Genomic DNA, 19,141 nt, shown 5'->3' with positions numbered 1-19,141 from the left:
CTTGTTCAACTGATTCTTGAGTACTGCTTGTCAGTCAGGGACCCTTACGTGATTGGTTTAGTAAAAGGATATAAAGAAAAGAGTGACATGTTTTGTCTTGCATCCGTTTCATAAGTGCAGGAACTCTATAGGAGATGTTTGTTGTTCAAATGCTGAGACTGTAAGTTTTAAGAAGAGTTGGATAACATATCACTTTCTCCCACCTACATCTGACAAAATTACCACAGTGGAAAAAATCAGAGAAATCAGAGCTCCTATGGAGGTTTATCAACAACAATTCTTCCCAAACGCCATTTTTGAATGGAAGGGGGAAGATGAGAGATGATGGTACACAAAGTACACTCCACAACACATCACAAAGTGGCTTGTGAAGTTCATAGGTACATCTAAATGTACATATAGACATTTATGTGAAATATATTCGAAATTGTGAATATGGACAACCATCAGCTGAATAATGGAATGATGACAATGAATATTTGTTCCGGATCGGGCTCAAACTCGGATTTACCACTTATTGCGAGCAGGTGCCTTACTATTATATTACCTGAGCATGACCCACAGCCAGACTCAAACTTCCATATGTCATCAACCACATGTCTACAACCTGTACTTGTACATCCATTAAGTATATTCCTGTCCAGGAGAGACATTTCATGTGAAAGTCGCTTGCCAAGTGTTCATGGATAAGTACGATATTGCAGTGCCTGTATTATTCCGAATTATAATGCAATGTTCCTTTGCATTGTAATGTAGAATAAGACACTGCATGTAGACATTTATAATAAAAGCATCATCATCGACTGTTTGAACTATTTACACAATGTGGTTATACAGTATGGGCATAATATACCATCACAGTAATTAAAAAATATTCACATTATAATGCAGTTCAGATTATATTGAAAACAGGAAAACTAATCATGTGTGAACTGTTTTAAGGAAATAACACTTTTAATTTTCCCTTATCATATTCAAGACCACTGTGACAGCATTACAGGATCCCACAAAACTGGAGACAACATTCATATCCATGACACAAATAACCAGTGTGTTTTCTCAAGTACAGGATATGTTTATAAAACAGATCTCTATACTCTGGCATCAAATTAATATAAGCATTGCAAAGAAACTTATAAAGACTCAGGACTAAAGATTTTCACTGTAATTTTGAAAAAGGGAAAAGAGTTAGGTTGGGTTGTTTTGGGCGAGGAGACCAGATAGCGAGGTCATAGGTCTCATTGGATTAGGGAAGGATGGGGAAGGAAGTCAGCCATTCCCTTTAAAAGGAAGCATCATGGAATTTGCCTTGAGTGATTTAGGGAAATCACAGAAAACCTAAATCAGAATGGCTGGGCGTGGGATTGAACCGTTGTCCTCCTGAATGTGAGTCCAGTGTGCTAACCACTGCACCACCTCGCTCGGTAAGGGAAAAGAATTCTCTAATGTAGCAGAGCAAATGGACAAATAGTAAGCAGTACATTCTGTGACTAATAGATTTTATAGACAACATTAAGAGAAATCAAACAGCCATAAGACCCAACTTTGGTGCTTTGTGACTCATGTACAATAAAGAATAATAATAATAACAATAGAAACCAGTGCATTGTATTTTTAGAGTCTATGGTAGTTCTGCTAACAGAACTTATACTACCTACATCTACTACATATTGTATACACAGACATCAAAAAAAGTTTGCATCACCTCTGTTCCGAGTGTTCCAGAACCTGTACAGAAAATTGGATAAGAGATGAACATAACATCATTTCCACCCTTTTTATTGCTCATGAATACCACACATTTAATGTTGTACCACCATACAGCGAGACCTTCAGAGGTGGTGTTCCAGATTTCTGTACACAACGGTACCTCTAATACCCAGTAGCACATCCTCTTGCATTGATCCATGCCTGTATTCATTGTGGCATACTATCCACATGTTCATCAAGGCACTGTTGTTCCAGATTGTCCCACTCCTCAATGGCAATTCGGCGTAGATTCCTCAGAGTGGTTGGTGGGTCATGTTGTCCATAAACACCCCTCTTCAATCTATTCCAGGCATGTTCGATAGGGTTCATGTCTGGAGAACATACTGGCCACTCTAGTTGAGTGATGTCATTATCCTGAAGGAAGTCATTCACAAGATGTGCATGATGGGGATGAGAACTGTCGTCCATGAAGACGAATGCCTCGTCAATATGCTGCTGATATGGTTGCACTATTGATCAGAGTGTCCATGAAGACGAATGCCTCGCCAATATGCTGCTGATATGCTTGCACTATTGATCAGAGGATGGTATTCACATATCGTACAGCCGTTACAGCTCCTTCCATGACCACCAGCAGTGTACATAGGCCCCACATAATGCCACCCCAAAACAGCAGGGAACCTCTACCTTGCTGCACTAGCTGGACAGTCAGGCAGCAGTAGCCGGCCGAGACACAAGCAGCAACAGGGAAGTAACCGATATTGTGACTTTTACGAGTTCCTAACCAGGAGTGAACTTTATAATATCATCTGTGTGCTTTAATAGTTTAGTTTCTCTAGTTTCTGTGTGTTAATTTAATATCTAATAGCCACAGTTCTCGCATTTTTGTTTGCGCCGTAATGTAAACTGATTTTGTGACATTACAAGTTTGTAATCAGGGGCGAATTATTTAGTTTCATCTGAGTGCTTTGGTAGTTAGGGTTTTGAATCTCTGTATATTAATCTAATTTACTAGACACAATTCCTGAGTTTTCATCAGGGTATACAGTACAGTTGTGCAACACGTGCCAATAGTCTGTTTATCTGCATCATTTAGCTTTCCATGATCTTTAGTATGGACAGAGACTGTGATTGTCGTGTGTGGATCGAGCTGAGTTGGTGACACTTCGCTCTCAGCTTCAGGCTGTGATGACTTCGGTTACACAGCTTGAGGCTGCAGTGGATGGGCAGCACCGGTGTGGGCCAGCCACAGGGATCCAATGGATGTCCATCACATCAGAGTCCTCCTATCGGTCCTCACCAGTGGACAGCCCAGTTACTGCTTGCACTGAGGTTGATCCTCACCTGTGGTCGAGTGGGAGGTCGCCTGGGGCATAGCAGGTGGCGAAAGACTTCCCAGGCGGTCGCACGTAAGGCCTTTCCAGTTTGTCTGACAAACAGGTTCCAGATGCTGTCTGTGGCTGACACTGTCACTGAGCCAGATGCTGTTGCCTGTCCTGTTTCAGAGGAAAACTCTCAGCCTGCAAGACCCAATCACAGAGCGTGGGATTATTGATAGTTGGGAGCTCCAACATTAGACGTGTTGTGGGACCCCTTAGGGGCCAAGAAGGGAAAGAAAACCAATGTGCACTCTGTGTGCATACCGGGTAGAGTGATTCCAAATGTGAAACGGGTCCTCTCAGATGCCATGAAAAGCACAGGGTGCAGCCAACTGCAGGTGGTTGCTCACTTCAGTACCAATGATGTATGTCACTTTGGATCAGAAGTGTAAAGGCTGCCAGTCTTGCTTGCAAGATGAAAGCAGAGCTGACCATTTGCAGCATAGTCGACAGGACCGTTTGTGGACCTCTGGTACAGAGCCAAGTGGAGGTTCTGAATCAGAGGTTCAGACGGTTCTGCAACTGTGTAGGTTGCAGATTCCTCGACTTGCGCCAAAGGGTAGTTGGGTTTCGGGTTCTGCTGAATAGATCAGGTGGCCACTATACGCTTTTTTGGATAGCAGGGGCTGCGTGGCATGGGCTGGGCAGTTTTTAGGTTAGAAGATCTCGGGAAAACACAAGAAGAGCTTCAGTCACAAAGAGTGCAGGCCAAACACAGCAAGAACGTATATACAGGAACCATCGGTAAAACAGTTGTAAATTGTCATAGCTGTGTTGCAAAAGTACCAGAGCTCCAAGCACTAATAGAAAGCACTGATTCTCAAATTGTTATAGGCAAAGAAAGCTGGCTAAAGCCAGAGATAAGCTCAGCCAAAATTTTTCTGAAGAACCTAATGGTATGCCAAAAGCATAGACTAAACACGGTTGGCAGTGGTGTGTTTGTTGCAGTTAGAAGTAGTTTATCTTGTCGCGAAATTGAAGTAGGTAGGTCCTGTGAGTTAGTATGGGCAGAGGTTATTATTGGGAACAGGAATAAAATAATAATTGGATGCTTTTACACCCCAATTCAGATGATACAGTTGCTGAAAGATTCAAAGTAAACTTGAGTTTGATTTCAAACACGTACCTGACTCATACGGTTATAGTTGGTGCTGACTTTAATTTACCCTCGATATGTTGGTTAAAATTCATGTTTAATTCTGGATGTACGCATAAAACATCATCCGAAATTGTGCGAAATGCATTCTTTGAAAATTATTTCAAGCAGTTTGTTCATGAGCCCAAGGGAATAGTAAACGGTTGTGAAAACATACTTGACCTCTTAGCAACAAAAAATCCTGAGTTAATAATGAGTGTCAAAACAGATACAGGGATTAGTGGACACAGGGTTGTTCTAGCGAGACTGAATATTGTAACCCCAAATCCTCCCAAAATAAACGAAAAATATGACTATTAAAAAAAGCAGATAAAAATTCATTTGACACCTTTCTGAGAGACAATTCCAAATTAATAATATAAGTGTAGACCAGATGTGGCTTGAATTCAAAGAAATAGTATCAGCAGAAATTGAGAGATATATACCAAATTAATTAACAAACAATGGAGCTGATCCTCCTTGGTACACAAAACGGGTCAGAACACTTTTGCAGAAACAACAAAACAATCATGCCAAATTTAAACAGACACAAAATCCTCAAGATTGGCAATCTCTTACAGAAGCTCAAAATTTAGCACAGACTTCAATGCGAGATGCTTCTAACAGTTTCCACAGCAAACCTTTTTTCTCAAAACGTGGCAGAAAATCCAAAGAGATTCTGGTCGTATGTGAAGTATGTTAGCAGCAAGAAACCATCAATGCCTTCTCTGTGTGATAGCAATGAAGATACTAAGCACTAAGATAGTGCTGCCAAAGCAGAGTTTCTAAACAGAACCCTCCGAAATGCCTTTGCAAAAGAAGAGGAAGTAAATATTCCAGAATACGAATCAAGAACAGCTGCCAACATGAGTAACGTAAAAGTAAATATCATCGGAGCAGCAAAGCTACTTAAATCACTTAATAATAGCAAGTCTTCTGGTCCAGACTGTATACCAATTAGGTTCCTTTCAGAGTATACTGATGCATTAGCTGCATACTTAACAATCATATACAACCATTTGCTCGGCGAAAGGCCCATACCCAAAGACTGGAAAGTTGCACAGGTCATGCCAATATTTAAGAAAGGTAGTAGGAGTAATCCACTTAATTACAGGCCCGTATCATTAACGTTGATATGCAGCAGGATTTTGAGATCATGTATTGTGTTCAAACACTATGAACTACCTCGAAGAAAACGGTCTATTGACACACAGTCAACATGGGTTTAGAAAACATTTTTCTTGTGAAACACAACTAGCTCTTTATTTGCATGAAGTGTTGAGTGCTATCGACAATGGATTTCGGATCGATTCTGTATTTCTGGATTTCTGGACGGCTTTTTACACTGTACCACACAAGTGGCTTGTAGTGAAATTGCGTTCTTATGGAATATCATCTCAGTTATGTGACTGGATTTGTGATTTCCTGTCAGAGAGGTCACGGTTCATAGTAATTGATGGAAAGTCATCGAGTAACACAGAAGTGATTTCTGGTGTTCCCCAAGGTAGTATTACGGGCCCTTTGCTGTTCCTTATCATATAAATGATTTGGGAGACAATCTGAGCAGCTGTCTTAAGTTGTTTGCAGATGATGCTGTCATTTATCGACTAATAAAGTCATCAGAAGATCAAAACAAATTGCAAAACAATTTAGAAAAATATCTGAATGGTGGGGAAATTGGCAGTTGACCCTAAATAACAAAAAGTGTCAGGTCATCCACATGAGTGCTAAAAGGAATTCGTTAAACTTCAGTTACATGATAAATCAGTCAAAAGTGAAGGCCATAAATTCAACTAAATACCTAGGAATTACAATTATGAGCAACTTAAATAGGAAGGAACACATAGAAAATATTGTGTTTTATTGGTAGGACACTTAGAAAATGTAACAGATCTACTAAGGAGACTGCCTACACTAAGCCTATCTGTCCACTTTTAGAATACAGCTGCGTAGTGTGGAATCCTTACCAGATAGGACAGACGGAGTACATTGAAAAAGTTCAGAGATGAGCAGCACATTTTGTATTATCGTGAAATATGGGAGAGAGTGTCACAGAAATGATACAGGATTTGGGCTGGACATCATTAAAAGAAAGGCGTTTTTCATTGCGACGGAATCTTCTCACGAAATTCCAATCACCAACTTTCTCCTCTGAATGTGAAAATATTTTGTTGACACCAACCTACATAGGGAGGAATGATCACCACGATAAAATAAGGGAAATCAGAGCTCGTACGGAAAGATATAGGTGTTCCTTCTTTCTGCGCTCTATATGAGATTAGAATAATAGAGAATTGTGAAGGTGGTTCGATGAACCCTCTGCCAGGCATTTAAATGTGATTTGCAGAGTATTCATGTAGATGTAGATGTAGATCCTGCATTTCAAAGCAACAACAACAACTGCTATTACTGCTACTACTACTACTACTACTACTACTTCAGACCAATTTTCTTTTTTTAGAATTCCAATCTAGCCACTGTCATGAATGATGATGATGAAATGATGAGGACAACACAAAGACCCAGTCCCTGGCAGACAAACCCATATGATAAATTTATAGAAAAGGCAGAAAACAAACTCAAAGCAGCCTGCCATGTCACCAAACAAGAGACAAATAGAAGAAAAGAAAAGAAAAGAAAAAGAAAACGTAATACAAGGAAACATACAACTTCAGCACACTTGTACCTCAATACATGATCCCAAAAAACTAGCAGACTTTGCAAATTGACAGTTCAGCAATGTAGTTGCCAAGATACAACAGAGTTTGACAAAATAAAGCCTTTACAAGCAATGAACTATGTATCAAACACAATGATGTTGTGACTCACCACTGTGGAAGAACTAAGCAATGTGGGGCATAACATAAAAAAAAAATAAAAATAAAACCTCATCAGGTATAGATGATGTGCTTGTGTGCTTGCAGATGAACTGTATAGATAGTATCAAAGACCCTTCAGTGCACATTATAAATGAACCCCTCGCCACAGATTGCTTCCCATAAACACTAAGGCATGCAAAAGTCCTGCCTCTATGTATGAAAGGTGTCCCAGAAAATATAGAAATTATAGGCCCATCTTTTTACTCTTATCATTTTCAAAAGTAATAGAAACCATAATGAAAAACAGGCTCATAGGATACTTAACAAAGTTTGATCACAGATCTGGTAAAAGCATGGGACAAATGTGATCTACAAATGTTGTTCTGGAATCACTGGACAAAGGAAATCACATAAATGGCATCTTTCTTGACGTTACCAAAGCTTGTGATACAGTAGACCACACAATTGTGCCAAGGGTGCACCAGGAATTAGGGGTGTGGGAAATAAGAGGTGTCATTTGTACCTGAAAAACAGAGTGCAATGGATGGAGATCTCTCAATAAAACCGTCATACCACAATATGCTTTTCTAACCCCAAACACATTAATGTTAGAGTCCTGCTAGGAAGTGTTCTAGGCTCAGTACTCATCTTGATACACATCAATGATTTACCCCAGAGTGGAAAACACAGTGAAACAGAACTATTTGCTGATGGCAGTAGCATTCTAATAAGTTATGAATCACCAAGTGCACTAAACAAAAAAAGCTGAAGAAATGCCCATGCATATAAACAGGTGGATAGAAAACAACAAATAAACCCTGCATGTAGAAACAAACCAACATTATTAATTTTCATCTAATCAATAAATCCAACAGTTTCTCTGTAAATGTGAATGAAGAGTTCATGGAATGAGCTTCGAGAACAAAATTTGTGGGGATACATGTTTACTCACAACTAAAGTGGATTCAGAATGTTTCTGCCCTCAGAAAGTGAACAGTTTCAGCATGCTGTGCACTTAGAATCAAGGGCACCCAAATGATAGATTTTAGGGGGGGGGGAGGGGGGCTAGATCTTGGAGTATGGAGTATTTTTAATATTTTGGAAGACAAATGGTGACCTCTAGGTATCCATCAAAGAGTTCTGGTTCCAACCCTGTTAAACACCTGCATTATACCAAGTTTTAAATCATTTTCATGAAAGAAAATCACGTGACAGTACTATATTTTTTCCTCTCCTTGAGAGCTAGGGAGAGGGAGGGGGGCTCTTGCCCATGGGGTACAGTCACCCTTGCTTAGAACAATAAATTCATTGTATGTGCACTAGAACAACATATTTCACATATGTTCATTCTATAACTAGTTATGGAATGATCTCCTGAGGAACAAATGGACAGAATATACAAACAATCTTTAAGCTACCAAAATAAGGCTGTACCAGTTACAAGGACTGTTCCATGTGAATACATTTTACAAACAGTGATCCACATAAGGAAGTACATATTTAGCAATAGCCAAAGAACATTACTGTAAATGAACATAGAACCAGATCCTGCCACAACTTACATTTCAGTAGGAAAAACTAAACAAAAACCTAAAATAGTGTGCTATACTATGGAATTAAGCTATACAACAAATTTCCACAAGAGATTAAGGATAAAAGTGGAACACAAACCTTCAGAAATACCCTTAAAATTATTGTTTAGAAAAGTGTTTTATAATTTCAAGGAAGTAATATATAAATTATGCTGATAATTCAGTTAATGATTAACTGCTATGATTAAGAGGCATTTTACAATATGTTCAGTACAATTTTGAAATACTTTGTACAAGCATGTAACTTATTAAAGCAAATAGTGTATGTATCTATTTTTATATCTGTGCTTGTATACATTCATGTACTTATGTGCATTTATTGTGTAAATTTGTTTATTGACAACATCCATACAATTCATATTGTCTATGTATGGATAAATCAATAAATAAAATAAATAAATAGGTGTATCTACTGTGTTGGGATCAATATAATTCCAAATCACAAAGTCATTAACAAGTGGAAAAGCTAAATTACACAATACAACACATTTTAATGTTTAGATCATGATATTAAAATCTAAATGACACATTGGATCACTTTTATCCAAATAACATAAAAAATGGAAATATAGTTAATGACTTTCTGTCATACAAATACAAAATAAAGTAACTAGTTGCACTGTTACAGTATGTTATTGAGCACAATTGCAGTGCAGACATTTAAGCCAATGTTGGAAGACAAACTTGGCAATAAGCCTACAATGCAGAGAACTTGAATGGTCTCTATAGCACATCTCTTCAAACCTTGGTCACATTCTGTGATAGCTCCTTCCATAAAAAAATTGCAGACAGATATGAAGAACTGATTTGTATCACTGATGGAATTAGAGTATCATTTAAGAACAAACAGCAGCTGGGAGCTGTACGAGGGGGGACCCAAAAATAACAGGAATTTCTTTCTAGAAAGCACATACTTTATTGTTTTCAAATACAACCTTAATCTCCTTCGAAGTACTCTCCATTAGCATTAATACACTTGTCCAAATATTCATTCCAGTGTTCGAAGCACCTTTTAAATTCGTCCTCTTTGATACCTGCTAGCACTTTCATGACATTGCGTTTTACGTCTTCCACATCCACAAAATGCTTCCCACTCAAGTCTCTTTTCATCCTCGGGAATAGGAAGAAGTCTGAGGGTGCTAAATCTGGTGAATAGGGCACATGGGTCAAGGTAGTCGTCTTCGTTGAGGCCAAAAACTGGCGAATGCTGAGAGCAGTGTGCGCGGGAGCATTGTCGTGATGCAAGAACCACACGCCAGAATCCCAAGAAGCCGGACGTTTTCGCGACAAACTTCTGCGAAGCCATTTCATAACCTCCAAATAGAACTGTTGGTTTACTGTCTGGTTTTCGGGGACATATTCAGAGTCTACAATCCATTTGATGTCAGGTGACTTCCATTGTGATAACTGTTGTTTACTTTCTGGATCGTACCCATAGCACCATGACTCATCACCTGTAATGATTTTGTTGAAAAAATGTGGAGCATCTTTGAACGTGTCCTTCATTTCAAGACAGGCTTGAACGCGATGATCTCTTTGTTCTCTGGTAAGAAGCTTTGGCACGAATTTCGCTGCCACTCTTCGCATCCCCAAATCGATGGTCAAGATGTGCTGAATTGAGCTCCAGGACAACCCGGATAAGTTCTCAAGTTGGTCGATTGTCCTGTGTTGATCTTCACTGATGAGATCACGGATTTTGTCGATGTTGTCTTCGCTTCAAGGAGTTGAAAGTCGGGTGGAACTGGGCTGGTCTACAACCACTATTTCTCCCTTTTTAAACTGAGAATACAATTCGTACAATCGCGTTTTACTAAGAGCTTGGTCTTTGTAGGCTGTTTGAATCATCACAACAGTTTCCGCTGCATTCTTGCCGAACAAGAAACAAAACTTCACTGCCGCACGTTGTTCATAAGAACTAGCCATTTCCTCGTGTCACGTCTGCACTGTACGCACACTCAAAGAACTGCCAGAGAAACCACACTTCTCACTGTTGGGTGACGCCGCATGGCAGAATGACTCAGCGGCGCAACCTGCTACTACAAGTACACGATGTACAGAATTACGATTCTGGTTACTTTTGGGTGCCCCCTCGTATCATAATATCAAGGACAGAGACTGTAACAGAATGTCACTACAGACAATACTGTAAACTGCTGAGGAACATCATCAGACAGGATAAGTCAATTTATAACACCAAGAGAACAGAGAGCTTTCAGAACAAACTTAAGACTATAAGGTTGCGACGGATTTTTACGTGAGTGCATGCGATGCACCAATTGCGACGGATTATACGTTGCTGCTGCAATGCAATTTCTTTTATAATTTTTGTTCACCTTCCTCTTTACAGCGGTAGATCTTCGCACATAAACTCCTGACTGCAGCTACTTACGAGATCATAGAAAAGCAGTGTTGAGGAAACTGTAACCTCATAGCTACACGCCGGAGGCCGCTATAAGTAAAAATTTGCTGAAAATTGTCTATGTACTTTAAAGAAATGATTCAGAAAGGGGATGTCACTCGTACTTTAAACATGAAGTTCAAATTTAAACCTTCAATAGATCTTTATTGCCGTTAAGCAAGATCATCAGACCACATTTACGAAAATTACTAAAGTTTCTGCTCACAGTTATCACCATGCCTAAAACAGCTAGAACTTTTACCTTCCCAAATTCCGAAACCAATTACTTGTAACACAGTCAATGATCGGCCAATTACTTCTGCACACGATATTCAGTGGTTGTCTTTAGTAAAAGTTTATGATCGCCATAAAATACTCAGTAAGAATATACTCAGTACTGCCACGCTATATAATTCAAAGTTCACTTGCGATTTTTGTCGGAACGAATTATCACAACACTCTAAAGTTTTCATAAACAGTTCGTGGTCACCACCAGATACCATCAACGCTGGACCATAACGCGGAAGTCATCCCAAGACTTCATCTTACACATAATGCGAAAAGTCACATCCAGCATAACCACCTCCAATCAAAGCTAGCTCGTGACTCCCCTATCACTCTTCCACACTCAAAACTATATCTCCTCACTAGGCGGCCAACCCTCTCGCTTCTCATTGGCTGTCAGCATTTACGACCAATGAGAACTCACTTCTAGGGTGCGGCTCGCGTCAGAATCTAGCAAGAACCAACCACTTCTCTAGGCTCATTGACGTCATTAAATTAAGTAACACAAAACTCTCTAATTAAATAAACAAAACAAAATGAACTATAAGCTTTACTCTACATCTGGAAATTTATTATGTAGTCATGAATGTTCTGGCTGTCATATACATAAGCATACATACTTGGACATCCAACATTCACTAGTAGGGGAACCACTAGTGGATTCGTTCCCACGTTACAGAGTTGGAACACTTGCAAGTTCCTGTAGAGAATTAAATGAATGATTTTTAATAATGCCGAACGTCCCACATACTCTCATGCACGCATTCTCATTCACATGCACCCTAACACACAATACACATATTTACTTAGAATTCTTGAAATTATTATTATCGAAAAGTTACAGAGGTTTTCTGAAACTAAGAGCTTTCCAAATTTATATATAAACACTGAAAGTATTATCAGATCATCGTACATAGTCACTGAAGGTGAACTATTACATCACTGTATTTATTTAAATTCTCGACTGTCAGAAAATTACGTTTTTTGAATTTTACTAACTTCCAAAATACAACTATTTTTGATCTCAGACTTTGACATATTGTTTGTTTTCACAACAGAAGGTTGTACATCAAATGTGACATTCCTCATGTTATTCCTTTATTAGTTATTAATATTTTTAGTTTCGTATAATGTAAGTGGCCTGCCAGCGCTACTCCACTGCTTTCACAAGCGCAGCTGCAACAGATGGTCATGATGTCAGTCTGCAGGACACAACTCGTCCGTTACTGACCGTATAATACTCTACTGGCTTACATAGCAGCCCACATTTACGAAGTAAAGCTTTTAATAGACAAATGGGCAATCGCGCACTAGTTGCGACGCCACAAGGTCACTTGTGAAAGACGTACCATCACAGAATGTAGATGCTCAACACATTACACCTCTCTTGTGATTCAATGAAACAGTTACTGGTCGACATAAGTTGTGCAAAATATTTAATTATCACTTTTTCCATGAAACTTCATGGCAGATTAAAACTGTGTTTCAACTCGAACTCGGGACCTTTACCTTTTGTGGGAAAGTGCTCTATTGACTGAGCTACCCAACCACAACTCACAACCAATCCTCACAATTTTACTTCTGCCAGTTCCTTATCTCCTACCTTCCAAACTTCACAGAAGCTATGCGAAACTTGTGGGACTAGCACACCTGGAAGAAAGGATATAGTAGAGACATGACTTAGCCACAGCCTGGGGGATGTTTCCAGAATGAATTTTCACTCTTCATTGTGGTGTGTGTTGATATGAAATTTCCTGGCAGATTAAAACTGTGTGTTGGATCGAGACTCAAACTAGGGATCTTTGCCTTTTGTGGACAAGTATTGTACCAACTGAGGTATCCAAGCATGATTCACAGCTTTATTTCCGCAAGTTCCGCATCATGTACCTTCAAAAGGCACCTGCCCACAAAAGGTAAAGGTCCAGAGTTCAAGTCTCTGTCTGGTACACAGTTTATTGTAGAAACAGCCCCCAGGCTTTGGCTAAGCCATGTCTTCACTATGTCCTAGCTCCACGGGTTTCATGGGAAAACTTCAGTGAAAATTCGGAAGATAGGAGAGGAGGAACTCGTGGAAGTAAAGCTGTGAGTAATGCTTGGATAGCTCAATTGCTAGACCACTTGCCAATGAAGGGCAAAGGTCATGAGTTTGTGTCTCAACCCAGCACACAGTTTTAATCTGTCAGGAAGTTTCATATCAGTGCACACTCCACTGTGGAGTGAAAATTCATTCACTTCTTCGATAGTTGGCAAGCTGAGTAAAAATTTTATTTGTACAGGTAAATAGGCGGAACTCCTGAAAGCTGGTGTTCTGAGACAACAACATCACATGCAGCTACAGGAAACAAGCAAAGATGAAAGTGAATTAGATATTACGTCATTATACAGTAAAGACTAACAGTAAAGAAGAGTGTGACAAAATTTCAAGTAGGGTTATGGAAAGTAATGCACTAAGTATTAATTCTGTACTCAGTCACCTGCACGATGTTACTTTCAGGTCTGGTCAATTTCCTTACAGATTGAAACACTCTTGAGGAAAACACTTCATTAAAGAGGCAAGAGAGATAATGCAGACAATTACTACCAGTATTTTCGAACTTTTTTGAGAAAGCAATGTGTAGGAGAGTAGTGGTACACCTAAGTACATATAATTTGCTGTCAAGGCTTGCAGTTTGACTTCATAAAAGGAATATCCACAGAAAATGCTGTTTACTCTTTTGGGAGTGAGGCACCAGCATATCTAAATGATAGGTTGAGGAAAGTAGGTATTTTCCTTGGTTTAACAAAACCACTTGATTGTGTGGACCATGTAATGCTTTTCGATAAATTGGAAAATTATGAGATTAGGTGAAAAGCTTAACAATGGTTCACTTCGTATATGAGAAGTAGGAAACAGAAAAGGAAAAAGTTTGAATCTGACTGGAGTCATGTAAAGTGGGGAGAGGGGTGGCAGGTGAGGGGAGGAATCTGCTGGGTTCTGCTCTCAGTTCATTGCTTTTTTTGGAATGTATATCAATGATCTGCCACTAAATGTGACAGACGACTGAAAAATTTTTCTTTTTGCACATGGCATTAATTTTTTTTTCTTAACAGGTGAAACAAGTGTTATTGTGAAAGGCATGGAGTATAATGTAAATGATGTAGCTAATAGGGTAGTTTGTAACATCAGCATATGGCCTTCAGAGAACAGTTAATACTTTATTGCAAAAAAATACAATGCATACAATTTCTGACGTAGAACTCTTGTAAAAGAAAAATTTCATTGCCTCAAGGTAGTCAGTCAATCAGTCAGTCAGTACAGTTGATCATTTTAGATTTATAGGAATGAGAGTAGATGAAAGATCTTCTTAGGAAAATCATATTCAAGATCTCGTGCAAAAACTGAATGCTGCTATCTTCACATAAGAACGATCTCCACTTTTTCCGATACTGAAACATGAAGGTGTGTTTACTTTGATTACTTTCACTCTATTGTTTCATATAGTGTTATATTTTTGGTTGACTCTTAGCACTCACCAAACATGTTATTAACACAGAAAAGGGCACTCAGACTGATCTGTCACGTCAGTTCATGAGTTTTGTGTAAACCAGTGTTTAGGTGTCTCGGAATCATAACTGCACCAGCTCCATATGCGTATTTTATCATGGAAATTGTTGTTGACAGTATTGAGTCATTCAAAAGAAGCTACAATATTCATTTAGTGAATACTAGATGGAAAAACTATATGCAGTTTGATAACACTTCCATAAACACTGTACAGAAAGAAGTAAGCAATCCAGCAGGTTTCATTTTCAGTAATATTGCAGCAGAGAAATGAAAAAAAGAGTGATAAACACCAAGTATTCAAACCTAAGTTGAAATATTTCCTTGTGGCACACTCCTCCTACTCTGTGCAGGGGTTTCTCACAATACTTAAGAATGGAAGGAGTATTAAGATTTAATATCCGGTTGATAATGAGGTCATTGGAGATGGAGCACAAGCCCAGATCATTTCAACAATGGGGAAGGAAATTGTCCATACCATTTCAAATGAACCATCTTGTCTTTTGCCTGGAATGATTTTGGGAAATCACAGAAAATCTGAATCTGGATGACCGCATGCGTATTTGAACCATATCCTGTGTGCTAACTACAGTGTCACCTCACTTGGTCACCATACTTGAGAAATTTTGTCTGCAGCATATTAATTATTTGTTTGATATATACATGTTTTCATGTTTTAGTAATTTTTTAATTCTTTTGTTTATAAATTTTCTAGTCATCATATTATAAACTATGTTGTGACTCATTCCTTGAACACATACCTTCAGCTCACATGGTTGTGTGGAATCTGGTAGATAAACAAACAAATACGTGAATAAAATAAAACTTCACAATATTTTGCAGTTATTTTCATTATGATATCAGTCAAAAAATACATATCCCATCAGGCATCACAATATTCAATTTTTTTTCTGTTGTTTCCACAAAAATTATATGAATGGATGAATAAAACATTCCATTCCCTGTCAGCCACTTTTCTCATCAGTTTTACTAGTTTGATAAAGTGTGAATTACGACATAAGTGTAAGCGAGAGTGCTAAACTTCAATTTATCTCTACTAATTGAAAAACTGCTCTCATATTTTAAAGATGACATATGAGGTGTTGCCATAAAATAAGGGGACTGATACTGTGACAGAGTAAATACACATGTGCGAAAGATGGATGAACAATAGTTGTGAAGTGTGAAGCCTTCTCAGTTGAATGCAGCTGCTCTGGTGTCTGTAGACAAATAGGCGTGTCTGTGTCTTTTGTTTGTGTAAGAGCTGTTATTTTGTTTTTCAGAAAAATGGTAACTGTAATAATAGAGCAGTGAAGTGTCATGAAGTTTCACATAATATGTGGAATAAATGCCACTGAAACCTATTTTCTACTAAAAGAAGTGCATGTCAAAGTCTGTTTATCATGTACAAAAGTTTCTGAGTGCTTCAAGTGTTTCCACGCTGCCCAAGAAGGTGCTGAAGATGACTCATGATTGGGACACCCTTCAACATCAAAACAGATGAAAATATCGAAAAAGTAGGTAATGTGATTCAATCTTACCATTGGTTGAGTATTTGATCGATTGCTGAAACTGTAGGAATTGACAAAAAATGCATAATGCAAATTTTATGTGAACAATTTAACATGAGAAATATGTGTGTGAAACTGCTGTAGAAAAGTCTCATGATCGAACAAAAAGAAGTTCGTGGAAATGTTTGTACTGACACTTTAAATACCATTGAAAATAATCCTAATTTCTTGTAAAGAGTGTGACAAATCTTGGTTTTTCACTTATGATCCAGAAACTGAGTGCCAACCCATTCATTGGAAGGGTCCAACATCACTGAGATCGAAAAAATCTCAAATGGGTGAATCAAGATTCAAAGTGATGATGATTGTTTTTTTCAATATTTGTGGATCCGTGTATCTTCACTGGGTTCCTGAAGGTCAAATTATCAATCAGCATTACTACCCTGAGATTCTTGCCCAATTTTGTGAGAAAATAATAAAAAAAGACCCGAATTGTGGGAGAAAAAGTCATTGGTTCTGTGTCAAGACAATGCGCCGGCTCATACCGCGCTATCTGTTAAAAGGTTTCTAGGAGAGTACAGGTTCCCAGTGTTGAACCACTCACTTAACCCACCTGACTTAGCACCATGTGACTTTTATCTACTCCCCAAAGTCAAATCTGCATTAAAAGGAACAAGATTGCAGTCCACTGAAGCGGTGAAATAAAAAAGAGCGTGGGTCATCGAAGAGCTCACAGAGGAAGACTTCCAGAACTGTTATAACAATGGAAAATTCACATGGAGCATTATAGGGATACAAACAAGGTCTATATTGAGGGAGAAAATAACTAAATATGTATATTTTTGAAACATTTTACAGCAATAGTCCCATTATTTTATGGCCACATCTTGTATATCACTTATTATTTTAAGTTTGGATTTTTTTGTGGCTATTTCTATTTTTAGTTATCATCATATAATATTTTGTCATATGTTCTAGGTGATCTGGAAATGTTCTACAGAAATTGTTACACGAATGGAAATTATATTTACAGCAAAGAGATGAAAAGAGTAAATAATGAGGAAAAATACAAATGCAGTTCGAGATTATGTAACACTGGAACAAGAATACAACTGGCTTTCTTACCTGTTCTTTTCTGTGGCTCTGTGATAATCACCCTATGCTTAACTGTGCTCATGTGAAGTGTTTTATAGTTATCATGACTGACAAAACCTCAGGGAGTCATTCATTTAAAAAAATTCCAGCAGCAGCAGTATTAATAACTGATTAGTCACAGTAATTTTGCCATTAATTTTCATGTTATTTATCTATGAATGTGCATTTGAATTTGTTATTTATATTCATACAACTGATTATGGAGAGTTAGCGATCTTAAAATGTATATCATACCATAATTGAATAAACATGTATTTACAAGGTCATATTACATGTGAATCCTTTATGAGAAGATATATGAAAATACATTAATCCAAATAAGTAAAGTGTTATATGAAACATATCATACAAGAAATTATTTTATTTTATCAAGACAGGGAACAATTGACAGGAATGGGAGAAAGAAATAAGCGTTACGGAGATGATAGATAAACGCCAGTGGAAGACTCTGCAGGAGAGACACTCAGTAGCTCGGTACGGGCTTTTGTTGAAGTTTCGAGAACATACCTTCACTGAAGAGTCAACCAGTATATTGCTCCCTCATACATATATTTTGCGAAGAGACCATGAGGATAAAATCGGAGAGATTAGAGCCCACACAGAAGCATACCGAGAATCCTTCTTTCCACGAACAATACGAGACTGGAATAGAGGGGAGAACCGATAGAGGTACTCAAGGTACCCTCCACCACACACTGTCAGGTGGCTTGCGGAGTATGGATGTAGATGTAGATGTAGATGTAGATGTAGATGTAGAAGAAGAATGGGTAGCTTTGAGGAATGAAATAGTGAAGGTAGCAGAGGATCAAGTAGGTAAAAAGACGAGGGCTTGTAGAAATCCTTGGGTAACAGAAGAGATACTGAATTTAATTGATGAAAGGAGAAAATACAAAAATGCAGTAAGTGAAGCAGGCAGAAAGGAATACAAACGTCTCAAAAATAAGATCGACAGGAAGTGCAAAATGGCTAAGCAGGGATGGCTAGCGGACAAATGTAAGGATGTAGAGGCTTATCTCATGAGGGGTAAGATAGATACTGCCTACAGGAAAATTAAAGAGACCTTTGGAGAAAAGAGAACCACTTGCATGAATATCAAGAGCTAAGAAGGGAAAGCAGAAAGGTGGAAGGAGTATATAGAGGGTCTATACAGGGGGATGTTCTTGAGGACAATATTATGGATATGGAAGAGGATGACGATGAAATGGGAGATATGATACTGCGTGAAGAGTTTGACAGAGCACTGAAAGACCCAAGTCGAAACAAGGCCTCAGGAGTAGACAACATTCCATTAGAACTTCTGACAGCCTTGGGAGAGCCAGTCCTGACAAAACTCTACCATCTGGTGAGCAAGATGTATGAGACAGGTGAAATTCCCTCAGAGTTCAAGAAGAATGCAATAATTCCAATCCCAAAGAAAGCAGGTGTTGACAGATGTGAAAATTACCGAACTATCAGTTTAATAAGTCAGAGCTGCAAAATACTAATGTGAATTCTTTACAGACTAATGGAAAAACTGGTAGAAACCGACCTCAGGGAAGATCAGTTTGGATTCCATAGAAATGTTGGAACATGAGAGGCAACACTGACCCTATGACTTATCTTAGAAGAAAGAGTAA

At 38.4% G+C, this 19,141-nt stretch overlaps 1 protein-coding gene across 3 annotated transcripts in view; it reads left to right on the top strand.

Annotated features, from left to right (window-relative positions):
* LOC124556602 overlaps nucleotides 1-17,716 on the top strand; it is a 290,905-nt gene extending 273,189 nt beyond the window's left edge. For 2 of the 3 annotated variants that reach the window (XM_047130569.1, XM_047130570.1), the window contains exon 4: nucleotides 17,349-17,715. In XM_047130569.1, the coding sequence (XP_046986525.1) occupies nucleotides 17,349-17,551 (203 nt within the window). In that variant the 3' untranslated portion in view covers nucleotides 17,552-17,715. Of the gene's footprint in view, nucleotides 1-17,348 lie in introns of all 3 variants that reach the window. The other variant, XM_047130568.1, reaches the window with a different exon arrangement.
* Nucleotides 17,717-19,141: the final 1,425 nt, after the last annotated feature.

This window comes from Schistocerca americana, chromosome X (assembly GCF_021461395.2).
Source record: "Schistocerca americana isolate TAMUIC-IGC-003095 chromosome X, iqSchAmer2.1, whole genome shotgun sequence".
Classification (NCBI taxonomy): Eukaryota; Metazoa; Arthropoda; class Insecta; order Orthoptera; family Acrididae; genus Schistocerca; species Schistocerca americana.
The sequence above is the reverse complement of the archived record's forward strand: the minus strand, read 5'-3'. Positions and strand labels throughout refer to the sequence as shown.